Raw genomic sequence first — 12376 nt, 5'->3', positions numbered from 1 at the left:
TAGTTCACTTAATGATGGAATCTTGGACTCTTCTCACTGTGAAAGTTTTAGAAAAAATAGCTTACTTTAGCACCAACGTACCTCTGACAGAAACACCAAACTAAATTTGCTCAAAATGAAGTCTCAAGTGATGAGGAATGATGAATCAGAAGTCCAACTGAAGTGCTTACACTGTCTAGGTAGAAAAGGAAACCATCTTCTTTAAGATACATTACTCTTTGCTTCCTTATGGAACTCTGTAAAATGGAATATTAAAACACTTGTGCCCCCTACATTTAAACACTGTGCACAATATACCAAAGAGAAGAATTAGCCCATTTACACAGAATGTGGGTTTATTGTTTTAAAGAAATAATGGGTAAGAATCTTTCTCTACACTGAAAAGAGCAGACAGAATTATGAGGAAATAAATGAACTGAAGCGTAAACTGGAAGGGAGACAGAACACTCACTGCTCAAGTACTTCACTGAGATGTTGAGAAAAAGTCGAGATGAAGGGAGGAGCACTTTTATTTACTACACAGAATGGAATATGATGTGTCAGGTTCAAATACGAACTAATCAACATTTACTTGATATTTGTGAGGAAGTGCAAGCTAAAAGATAAACAGCCACCTGCTTTGGAAGTACCTTTTGCAATTACAAATGTGCTTTACCTATTGAACTCTATTTGTTATAAATACATAAAAATGTATTTCCTGATCTAGAAAATATCAAAATATTTTTTTCAATAATAAATTATATCAGCATAACAAATAAACCAACCCCAACACTGAAAAAAAAACCCCAAAAAATCAAAGTGCAGGCTTTGCATATTTGGAAATAAGAATTATTACATCTGAAAAAGTTCCATTATGTACTATAGCCATGAATTCTAAATCTTTCAGTAAAAAGCCACCAACCGTAGAACATGAATTAATTAGAAGAAGCCTCAAGTACTGAACAAGTGAAGAGATTCTGGGGATCTAAATTCCAAACACATTAGAGGAAACTGTGACGAAAGAAATTGTTCAGGAGTTGTTACAAAAACAAAGCCACCTTTACTCAAGATTATCTGAGTTTCATTGCATCTTACCTGAGAGCACTTTAAAGTTAACTTGACTTTAACACAGCCAAGTTAAACAGATTAAACTGGATTCTATTCTGCCTCACACACTAAAAATACTGTCAAGGCTAAGTTTTAACACTGCAGCCTTGCAGGCGTGTGTATGTGTAGAACACACATCACACATGTGTGAGTGCATGCGGTGTTTTCAGTGCAATTTTCTTCGGGATACTGAACGACAACCAAAACCAGCAACTGGTCTTTCCAATTTTTAATCTTAGTTTTAGAAGAGCAAAAAACATCTTTGACAAAAGGAAAGCTCATTTTATATACAAGGAAGAACATTTGTAAGCAGAAAAAAAAAAGTAGTAAGATAAAAATGACAAGTTAAAATCCATTATTTACCTGACTTTTAATATTTTAGCAATACCATCTATACAGGTACCTACAAGTAGGCACGTGACTTGTCATCAGGCTGACACTAAATAGCTGTCATTTTTCACACAGTGAAGAAAACTCGACCTAATCCAACTGAGATGCAGCTCAAAAATAACAGCACATAAACCATCAGAGACTGCCATCTAGTGCCTATGTTAAGCATTGCCAAAGTACAAACATTTCAACTTTATACTTAAAAGTATTTCTTAAGCAACTAGACTAGCATTTGCTCTAATCAGAATGCATATTTCTAAACTATGCATCTAAAAGCCCTTCACATATAAAAGACAATATCAATAATGCAAATACAAACAACTCGGTTTAAAAAAATCAGTAACCATAAATCCAGTTTTTTGAAATCCAGAATAAAAACTCTGATGTCTTTCTTTATTCAGGAAAAAAATTACATTAATACAAATGCTCCTTTTCTTTTAGGCTACACTTAAGGCTTATACAATCAGCTTTACTGTGAAGTAGCAAATTTTATGAAGGAAATTAATTTACCCAATTTTTTATGCCCATGACAGAAAGGCAAACTAAACCCCCTATGTATTAGCAACTTCTTCTTAGTATTGATCTGAACAGAAAAGCAAGAGACGAAGATCTAAAACTTCTTAATAATCTGATTAGTTTTCCTCTCTAAGATTTACTCTCAAAGATTCCTCGAAGGGAAGAAAAAACTCATTTTATTCAGGGATCCTCTTGGCTAAATTTACCATGAAAATAAGGAAGGTTTTTATTGCTAAAAAAGAAAAAACAACAACCAAACAAACCAAAACAACCAAAAAAACCCCCAAAACAACAATAAATAAGTGAAGCTTTTGTTTCAATATCAAAGAGTCAAAAGACATGAGCCAAGGCAATCAGCCTAAGAAATTAAAACAATGTTCAAATAGATGTCAGATAAAAGAATGAAAAACTAAAAGGTAAGGTTATATCTCTGTCCTTTACTAAGCTGAATATGCCTAAGTGGTGCTGTTATCAAAATGCTGTGTCTGAAGGAAGCAATGATGACAATTAGTGACTGGTGGCAAAGCTTAAAGGTCCCACACACACCTTTGCTTTGGCTACTTTAGACCAAAACTTCTACTTTACAGTGGAAGAAGTCATTAGTAGCTCAAAAGGCACTGGAAGGCCATAAAATGAAGCACACACACAAATGGAGGAACATTATTTAAGGGTATCAACACCTTTCTCTTGAATCAACTTACCGCAAGCCATAGCATGGCAAAGTGATGAACCGGAACATTGCCAGAACAACTCTCAAAGGAAGCAGGGTGAATACATACAGAAAAGCATCCAGGCACAGAAAGATTCCAAAAAACATCAACTAAATCACAAAAATAAAACAGAAGTATGTTAGTGGTTCATAAAGGGTTACAAAACGTTTATACAGAATTATTTTATGAAAAATATTTACATAAGACTAATTCACCAAATAAGCAGAATACTCTCACTTGCTCCATCAGCTGAACTGTAACAAAAATTAACATGCTATGCACTTTGAAGACAATTCAGCAAAAATTCTGCATCACAAGGTCCAAGCAGCAAAGGCTTTTGCAGACTTTCACAGCTCACCGAACTCAGTCTTTATTTAACAGATGAACTGCACTTGGATATAACTGTAGCTCATTTTCCAAGGGTGACTTTTCTCTAAGGTAACAAAAGTTCATGTTTTAAACTCAGGGGAAAAAACACAGAGCTGTTTGTGTGTAAATGTGCACAGCCAGTTTCTGCCTCCTTCCTTTTTAAAATTATTTCCCTCCCCCAATTTTTTTATTACCTTGTAAATTTTCTATTGCACAGCAAATTACAGCTGTGGTAGACCTCTTACGGAATAGCCACCTTTTTCATATAAAATACAAAATATGAAGAGTTGCCCTCTGTTTAAATGCTTTATCCTTAAATTTAGAGAAACAGTTAAAACCACTTCATTATAGCCCTAAGCCAAGCAATTCTACAATAATTAAACTGGATCTAAACTCTACAGTTTGAAAGCTCTTATATACCAGTCTCTCCCCACATGACATTCCTTATCTGCTCTTAGGATGATTCTATGAGTCTACCTGAATGGGATTCCAGGTATTTTATACTTCTGTCAGACCAGGAGCTAGTACTTTTTCCTTTAAGGATAATCATGCATAAAAGCAAGCTTAACTGGCTACACAATTAAGACTAGTAACATCTAAGCAGGCTTAGATATCCATGAGAGAGAGGCATTTACATGTGAAAGTTGTATGTACTGCTGATGGGAAGGAAAGACACTGGGGGGTAGCAATACGTGTGCAAACCAAAGTACACGTGTAGATTTTTATCTCCCAAAATACATTCTTTTTTAGCTTGTGCAACAGCCAGTTCAGTGTCCGAGGAGCTACATAACACTGATGTGTGCCTTTCCCTCACTCTTGCTCCTCACGCATCCCTGTAACTTTGAAAGCAATCCAGTGTATCTGTCTGTCAGGCACATAAGATGACTGGCTTGGGCGCAGCAGCACTGCCATCATCCCTGAGTTGCTCCTTTGCCTTATAATATTATTTCAACCCATTCTGCAATGGCAAAACACTTCAATAGCATCATGATATTAAGGTCTCTTCCTGGATATTCACTCATTCACCTCTAGTATCATTTTATAAATTTCAGCACAGTTATCATTCAAAGTTATCAGGAGCAATGTTACATGAATGGTGGGTAAATTTATGCACTACATTAATATGCTCTTGAGCTACCTATTTCTTTGCTAACTTTTAAACCAGGTGTTGAATTTTCAAGCACTGGGGATGACTGAAACTGAACACTTATCTTTTTTTTAACTCCTGAACCCAAGAAAACAGAAAGTCTGTCATTCTGCCTCTGTTCTTTGGGGACATCTTACTAATCTCTAAAACAACACTGGTTTTTTTTAATTTTAGACAAACTTCTTCTCTGGCTGCGTGTAATGATGGTTTTTCAAATTCTATAAGCATGTGTGAGTATTTGCAATTTTTGTTTTATGTCCTTTTTTCCTTTTTTACTTTAATGCACTTGCACACTCACATGCACCCACTGCAATATCAGTACTGAATCTTACAATCCTTTCTGTAAACATTATTTTTGCTGCTACATTCCAGATACTGAGGAACTAACAGAAAAGCTTACAGAGCTTTTCCATCATCATAATAACTTACTGAAAGAGAACAGTTTAATTTTGAGATCAACTGACAACTGTTCCCTTAAGATGGCAGGAATAGAGACCACCTTTTCATTTAGTATAAATACCCTATTACAAGGAAAAGCTTCCACTGAAATTGCACACAAAGTTTGAGTGGAAGTAATGCTTATATCATAACTTATCTAGTTTCCCCAAATTAAAAAGGGGGACTCAGAAAAACAACAAAAATATTATCCTTTTAATATCACACCCTGCTCTAAAACTACGGACATGTAATACATGCATGTTAAATAATATATCCAGTTTATTCTTACTCTACCTGACTATAATCTTCATTCTTATTCTCTAATTATACTGTTAGGTAGGAAAAAAAACCAATGCCTTTAAGAAAACTCTTTTGCTCCTTTCCTAGTGCCTCTCATGCTTCATTTCAAGCAGGCAGATTTCTCTATCACATAGGCTAGTGGTTTCTGCAACAGGTGATGATCTGTACACTATTTAGCTTGCTTTCTAGATGCTCATCATTATACTTCTTTTAATGAGGAAGATCCAATTTGATATAGTTGGTACATGTACTAACCTGGACCAAGCCAATGCAAAGAACTAACAAATTTATTTTATAATCTCACTGTAAAAAGATAACTATCACTTTTTAATTCTGTTTATTATTCAGTTTTATAATATTTCATATTCAAAGTACAGATTAAAGTTTGATTTACTATGCAAACCCAATCAATTTCAGTACAGCATCAATCTTATTTATAAAAAGACTGCTGGTCCTTATTTGTTCTTACACAATTAAAGTTTCATTGGAAATCTGTGGTGCTGATCCTTCAGAATAATTTCTGTGTCTCAGAGATGGCACATAACAGTCTATATAATTAAAATGGAGAAGACGTAGAATTGCTGTATTGTTTAACTGAGTCTCTGACACCTGTGGAATATTCTACCCTAAACTGGAATGGGTAAATAGTGAGGACGTGAAGACAACCAACCTCAGAGAGGTTCCAAGCCCATGTGCCTCTGATCCTGAGCAACCTGTGGAAGGTGGCACAGCTCTGAGCAAGGGTGTGGATTACACCATCTCCAGAGGCCCACCCCAATCTCATTCATTCTGTAATTTCTGCCGTAACTGACTGGGACTTTAGCTTTCTAAACCCAGGTTTTACCACAGCCCAAGGATGAATTTAATGATACTGAAGGAGGAACCAGAGTGCTACTGATAAAGAGAATCCTATTCTCCCTCCCTCCTCCACTGCCCTTGCATCATTCTACCCCTACCCCAAGCTAGAGAGCTCCCCTTCTGTCCTTGTGTAGGCTCCAGATTCTCAAGAATACTGGCTGAGCAAATCAGCTCACTATTCACAGCAAGAAAAGTGAAGCATTCACTGCTGAATTATGAGCTGATTTAACTCCTGGAACAGTCCAACAAGCATCACAGCTCAAGCAAAACAGGCAGCATGCATAAAGCAGGAAACTGAAGTGGGAGGAAAAGTGAAACAAGCCTCTTCCTTCAGTGTAAGTTAAATGGATTTAGTCCTATGTGTAAGTTCATCCACAGAGATTCTGGGAAATTTAGCAATCTTAATTCTAATGTTATCATTATGCTGCAGGCTAGCCAAACCTTATTACAGTGTTGCCTTACTCATCATCCCTGAGCAGACTGCTGCTGCCTCCCAAATCAACATGGTTAAGCCAAAACAAAACTCTCCTCTACCTTACAGCACTGGAATTGGCTCATTGCAGGGCCAGAATGATATCTAAGCTGACATAAAGGAGAGGGCTGGAATCCCTCAAGAAGGGCCATAGCACTACTGGGATAGAGAGGGAAGATGTGGTAAACAGCAGCAAGAAGCAAAATAGAAGACTGCAAAATTAAGTCAAAAACCTTAGACAAACTCATCCATCATCATATTTTTATAAATCTGAAATCTTCCCATCCTCAAAGCATTAAAAACTGGAAAAAAATTTGTATTTTTTAATGTAAAACTATGTTTTGTTGTAAGAAGTTTTTTTTACTTGACTATTCCTTTAAGTATCAGTGACATTTTTATATTAGAATTAATTTATCGTCTGGATTTGTCTGTCCCTGGTAATAACATGAGTTGTGAGCAGCAACTACCAAGCATAGGCAAAAACCCCTGAAACACAATTGTTGAAGTTACTAGCACTGAAAAATAATCATTGTAGATGTTTACACTTTTTTAATAGAAAAGTTGTTTCAAAAATATATATTTCCTTAAATACTTTAATGCAACAGATTTAATCTATAAACTGAATCAAATATTAAAGCATACTTCACCTTTTCCAGTTCTTTTGGTATCCGCATGCACGTGTACACTCTCTCTCTCCGCTCTGTGTATTTTGCTTCGTTGTGTTCAAGGAAGTAACCTCTTGTTAGCTCAGCACTGATGAATCTCAGCAATGAAAGATCTGTTCAGAAACACACAGAAGCAGAAGACACTTCAGGCACGACCTCCAAAGGGTGAAAAGCTACCATGCTTTTGTTACGTGTATGTTGCTACATATTTACATGGCCTCTAACCCAGAAGGTTTCTGCTGATGTACAGTTAAATAACTGTACAGAAGGAGCTGTATGAGAAGCAAGTCCTGTGCTCTCCCCTTCATTCCTCTGCTGTCTCCCAACAAGCAAAACAAGCCACTTTTCCCAGGCAATCCTTTCCATCAGATATCCCACCTCTCCAAAACACTACTCAAAGCCGCTACACTGAATGCAATACGCTGAGTGAATCTAATCCTGAATGTACTGACAGTCCTCCTAAATTTACTAAACTCCATTTTTGACTTCTTAAACGCTATTTTCTCTCTCAGCAACATCAGCAAGTTCTGTGTTATAAAGAACAACTTTCTCTAAGATCAAAACGTTCACAGACATATGACCCAAAGTAATTCAGTGTACAAACAGTACAAGCACAATGAACATTTGGAGTAGAACAAAGTCTTTCACAACCAAAAAGCCATCGGGCACGCACTGGTTTTCTGTGTTTCAATGGCTGCAGGTAAATAAGCTGAAGGCTGACTGACCTGTGTTTAGCCAACTCATAAGGCTTTGAAAAAACACTTTGCACAGAGTAGTCTTGCAAAAGGAATAACATATGAAATTCTGAATAACATGAAATCACAATTATGAAATTCAGACTGTCAGCACAAAGAGGTTGAGCTTAAGCTTTGACACGCTGAAGACATCTGACATTACCACCTTGTAACACTTCAGAAGTGACAGAACACTACAGTGAAGTTCAACATTTCTGGTTACTGGCATTTAAAAATAAAAAAAACCCTCTCAGTGTTCATACAACATTAAAAATATGTAAATCACTTATCTAGACAAACAGGTGAAAAGCTACAGAGCACCTACCAGGACATGGCACATGTTCACAAATAGTAAATTACATTTTAGCTGAATTCTTAAGTGACTCACAGAGGTGGAAAGGACCTTGCATGGTACAATGTGCCACATTTTTCACGGGAGGAAGTAACAGTAACAGTAAACTAGCTTAGGTAACAGCTATTAGGACAGGAATGCAAGCTTGGACACTGTGCATGAAGAAGTCATCCGAAACTATTTGAGACAATGCCTTCTCAGTAGTCATCACATTGAAGACCATTAACAGTAGCCAGAAAATTACAAAGTGTTTTAAAGCAAGTAAGTCAGTTCAAACAAAAGTATAAAAGAAGCAAAAGAGACAGGGTGTGCTTATAACCTACACTGCCCTGGGGACACACACACATATTATGATTAGACATGAGGGTATTTCAAACAAGCACTTTGAAGTTTGTGGTGGTGTATTTATGTCCTTTTTATGTCCAGTATTGTGATTTATCATGTTGTTTGCACTGATCACAGCTATATAACTCACTAACTGCTGGCTAATTATGTATTGTTAAGAAATCATTATTTCCTTTAAACTAAGTGAACTGAACCATCTTCCCCTGTATGAGCTTGTTCCAATAGCAATTTTGATAATTTACATATTACTGATCCGCTTCTGCTGGGTTGGCCAAAATCACCCTAAGCCTTAAAAACATTTATTTTAAAATCAATAAACCGACATGAGTAGTAAAAAACTGACACTTATGTGTAAATTTTCAATCAAAGTTCATTTTGTGAAATTAGGCAGAAATTCATACCATGTAATCACTGTTCAGATCTCTTGTGAGCACTATCACTCTTAATGTTTTTGGTTTTGGCAATTCTTCCTTGTTTAAAAACATGAAAGTAAAAAGAGAACTTTATGTTTAAACACACTGAGTAACTACTTTGTTAACTGCCCAGGTGTATTTTCTTTCACCTCAAATAACCAACTTTCTCTAACTTAAAGATCATGCAATCTCAAGCAACTGAAGTTTCCTGCACAATAAATATGTGCTTATGGGTAACCACCATGGAGTAAGTTATGGGTCCCTGTCAACTTAAGATGCTCAGTTTTAGCTAATGAGCTCTTTGTTCCCACTCCTTCTTACCTCACACAAACTATTGCAGAGGCCTATTGCTGAAAAACAAATGATTTTAAGTTTTCACCACCTGGCTTAGACTTTCAAGCCCCTAGATATTAAGGGATAATCACTCCTCATGACTGAAGTTGATAAATACACAAGTTCCAGACTGCGCCTGCAAAATAATCTGCCCAGTGACAGGGAGATTGCACTGGAACAGTCACTCAGCCACCCCTTCTCTGAGCACTCACTGCCACCCAGCTCTCTGCCAGCTGTGAGAAAGATTAGTGGCTGACCCTGTAGGAAAAACACAGTAACCAACAGAACAGCGTGAGACATCAAGGCAGGACAAAGCAATAAATCATTTGAAAAATGGCTTCATTCTGCTATCAAAGCATCGGGCAACATTTGCTTTTAAAAGTAAACACTCTTAACTCCTACTTCAAATTCCTCACCTACTTCAAATTTCCCTCTTTTGAGGTTAGAAAATTTTAGACTGCAGCCCAAGTTTAATCTGTTCAGACAGCACACTCTTATGGTTACAGTATGTTGATTTATCTCCCACCTCAGGGCAGGAAAGTATAAGTATCTTCAAAAAAACATAAAAGGCCACAAATTTCTTCAACATAAGAAGATAATGATTTACCACATTTCAATGCATAGATACACAAAGGATAACCATTAACCAGAAATGGAGAGGAAAAGTTGTGCAAGTGTGAAATGCACTGTGCTTCAGTAAGTTTCTATTATATAATCATAACTTCAATCCTAAATGCAACAATTCCAGGCACTCATTTCACTCCTGTCAACACTTCTTCCATAACATGCCAATTAATCAATGAAGAAAAAATATATTTTAAGATGTATTTCCTTCACCTCTAAACAACTTCTTTTTGCAGTATCAGTCCTGCTTCATCATCGTGAAGAAAATCCTACTTCTATTATTTAACATATTTCCACTCTTGGATGAGTTAGGATTTCTAGCTGCTCTATCAGCAGCCTATTCACCTAATGTTTTCTTGTCCTGAAGAGTCAGACAGCACAAATAATTCTTAACTATTTTTACATTTAAAATCAATTGCTGGAACATAGTTAGGTATTTTTCACTGCCTCCAATAACAATTCCTTTATAAAATTACCCATCTGTCTTTCAGGCACATCAGTATGTATCTTGATCATTTTTTTTTCACCTCAAAGCAAATCATACTACTACAATCAAGCCAATTCCATTATTCTACAGAGATTATATCACCATTAAATTCTGTAGTGTTCATCAACACCACAGAACTGCAGTCAATGATGCTTCATGTCCTATGACATAACATGACAGAAACAGACACAGCACCCACCAAACATAGAAGAAAAGTATTCAATTGCTGGCAGATTATTTTCTTAAATACTAATCCCTATTTTTTCCAACTTGATAAGACTTGTGTTATCACACTGAAGCAACACTGAGAAAGAAAGCCTGGAAAGTTGAACACTTCAAGCAATTCCCAGATTTTCAGCAAGCCAATCAATTAAGAATACTGTGCTAGTAAAGTTATTTATAACCTCACCAACAGTCAATCAACCCTGACACACCAACTGATAAATTTTACAATGACAGCAGGGCTATTTTCATACATTACTTGCTAGATACCTGAAATAACCAGTTCAGTTGTGAATGTAAATACAGCTGCTGACTGACAGCAAAAGCCGTGACTTTTTTCCCTTTTTTCCCCATATAAATCCTCAGCTAGTAAGCTACACTTCGTTTAAAAGACTTCTAATAACCTGCGTATAACTTCACAGCTCCAACAGCAGCGCTACTGTCCGTAGCAGACGCAAAGCCCACTGTACTCACAGCTGTGTGCATGTAACGAGAGCTGGTAAGACAATGAAGCGTTTCTCGTACTTCAGCAAGAAAGTTGAGCGAGCCGCGGGCTCCGGGCCGCGCTCTGAGCCTGTCCGCTCCTGTCGCACACACTCCGGGTTCCTGTCACACACACTCACAGCCGCGTTAAACCTTCAGACCACAACACGCTTCCGCGGATGCTGCCCGTGCTGCTTCCAAACCTCCCGGCCATCACCAGCTGACAAGCTGCGTGACAGGGCAAGGGGACCCCCCTACTCCCCTTTCCCGACACGCCCGGGCGGGGAGCCGGGACAGGGCTGGCCACGCCGAGGGGCTCCCCCGCACCGATCGGGCGAGTTCGCGGAGCGACCCCGCGGGCTGAGGGCGAGGGAAGGCTTCCCACGAGCCACCCCCGCTCCCCGGGCCCGGCCATCCCGGCCACTTTCTGAACTCATTCGCCCAAGTTCGCAAGGGCGGCGGCGCCCTCAGGCACCACCGCGTCCCGGCCCCGGCCCGGCCACCCCGGTGCCCCGCGGGGGCCTCCGCAGCCCGCGCTGCCGCTCGCAGGCCACCGCCTCTCACCCGAGAGGCTCCGCTTTTTCTTCCTGCCCCGGTCGCTCTCGTAGAAGCCCAGCGTCTCCGTTCGCTGCTGCGGGGACGGCTGCCCCGGGCCGGCGGCGGGCGGCCGCGGGTCGCTGCTGCCCCAGAGAGTTTTGGGCTCCCCACGGCCGCCGTCCTGCCGGTCTCCGGCGCTGCCGGGCGCGGCGGCGGCGTCGGCCACGCCGGCCATGTTTGCCGCCCGCTGCGCGCCCGCCGCCCCCGCGCCGCGCGCCTGCCGCTGACTCATCACCGCGCGACAGCCGCGGGACCGGCCGCGCGCGCCGCTGCCCCGCGCGCCGGGGGCGGGGCCGCCGTGGCGCCGCCGTTAACTCGTCACGGCCCGCCCCCGCCCCGCCCCCCGGCGGGCCCGGAGCGAGCGGGGCCGGCGGGACACTGAGAGCGCAATATTTGCTTTGGAGTCAGAGCGAGCGGGGCTGGCGGGTTACGGAGTGTGCAGTGTCTGCTCTGGGGTCAGAGGGAGCGGGGCCGGCAGGACACACAGAGTGCGATGTCTGCACTGGGGCCAGAGTGAGCGGCCCCCGCCCGTGCGGCTGATACGCGTGCGGTGGTCACGGGTTAAACCCCCGCCAGCACGTGGGGCTTGGGAACCCGCAGTTGCCAACTACGTGGTTAATCCACCTTGAGACATGCAAATAAAAGACCTTGTTCAAAAATGGCAAGCGGGCGGTGAATTATTAACTCCAAGGCCAACGGGCTCGATGGACGCCAGGGCACGGGCTGGCCCGGCCGGGGCGCCGGAGGTCAGTGCGGGAGGGGGCAGGCCCCGCACGGAGCCCGCGGCCCTGGGGGAGCCCCGGCCCCAAAACCCGCCCTGGAATCCTGCGGCTCG

General features: G+C 40.6%; 1 protein-coding gene across 1 annotated transcript in view; it reads right to left on the bottom strand.

Annotated features, from left to right (window-relative positions):
• TAPT1 (transmembrane anterior posterior transformation 1) overlaps positions 1-11814 on the bottom strand; it is a 50685-nt gene extending 38871 nt beyond the window's left edge. Inside the window, exons 1-3 of the mRNA XM_071556753.1 lie at positions 11509-11814; positions 6934-7064; positions 2694-2812 (exon numbers count right to left, since the gene is read on the bottom strand). Of these exons, the coding sequence (XP_071412854.1) occupies positions 2694-2812; positions 6934-7064; positions 11509-11773 (515 nt within the window). The 5' untranslated portion in view covers positions 11774-11814. The remainder of the gene's footprint in view (positions 1-2693; positions 2813-6933; positions 7065-11508) is intronic.
• Positions 11815-12376: the final 562 nt, after the last annotated feature.

Source organism: Pithys albifrons, chromosome 5 (genome assembly GCF_047495875.1).
Source record: "Pithys albifrons albifrons isolate INPA30051 chromosome 5, PitAlb_v1, whole genome shotgun sequence".
NCBI lineage: Eukaryota > Metazoa > Chordata > Aves > Passeriformes > Thamnophilidae > Pithys > Pithys albifrons.
The sequence above is the reverse complement of the archived record's forward strand: the minus strand, read 5'-3'. Positions and strand labels throughout refer to the sequence as shown.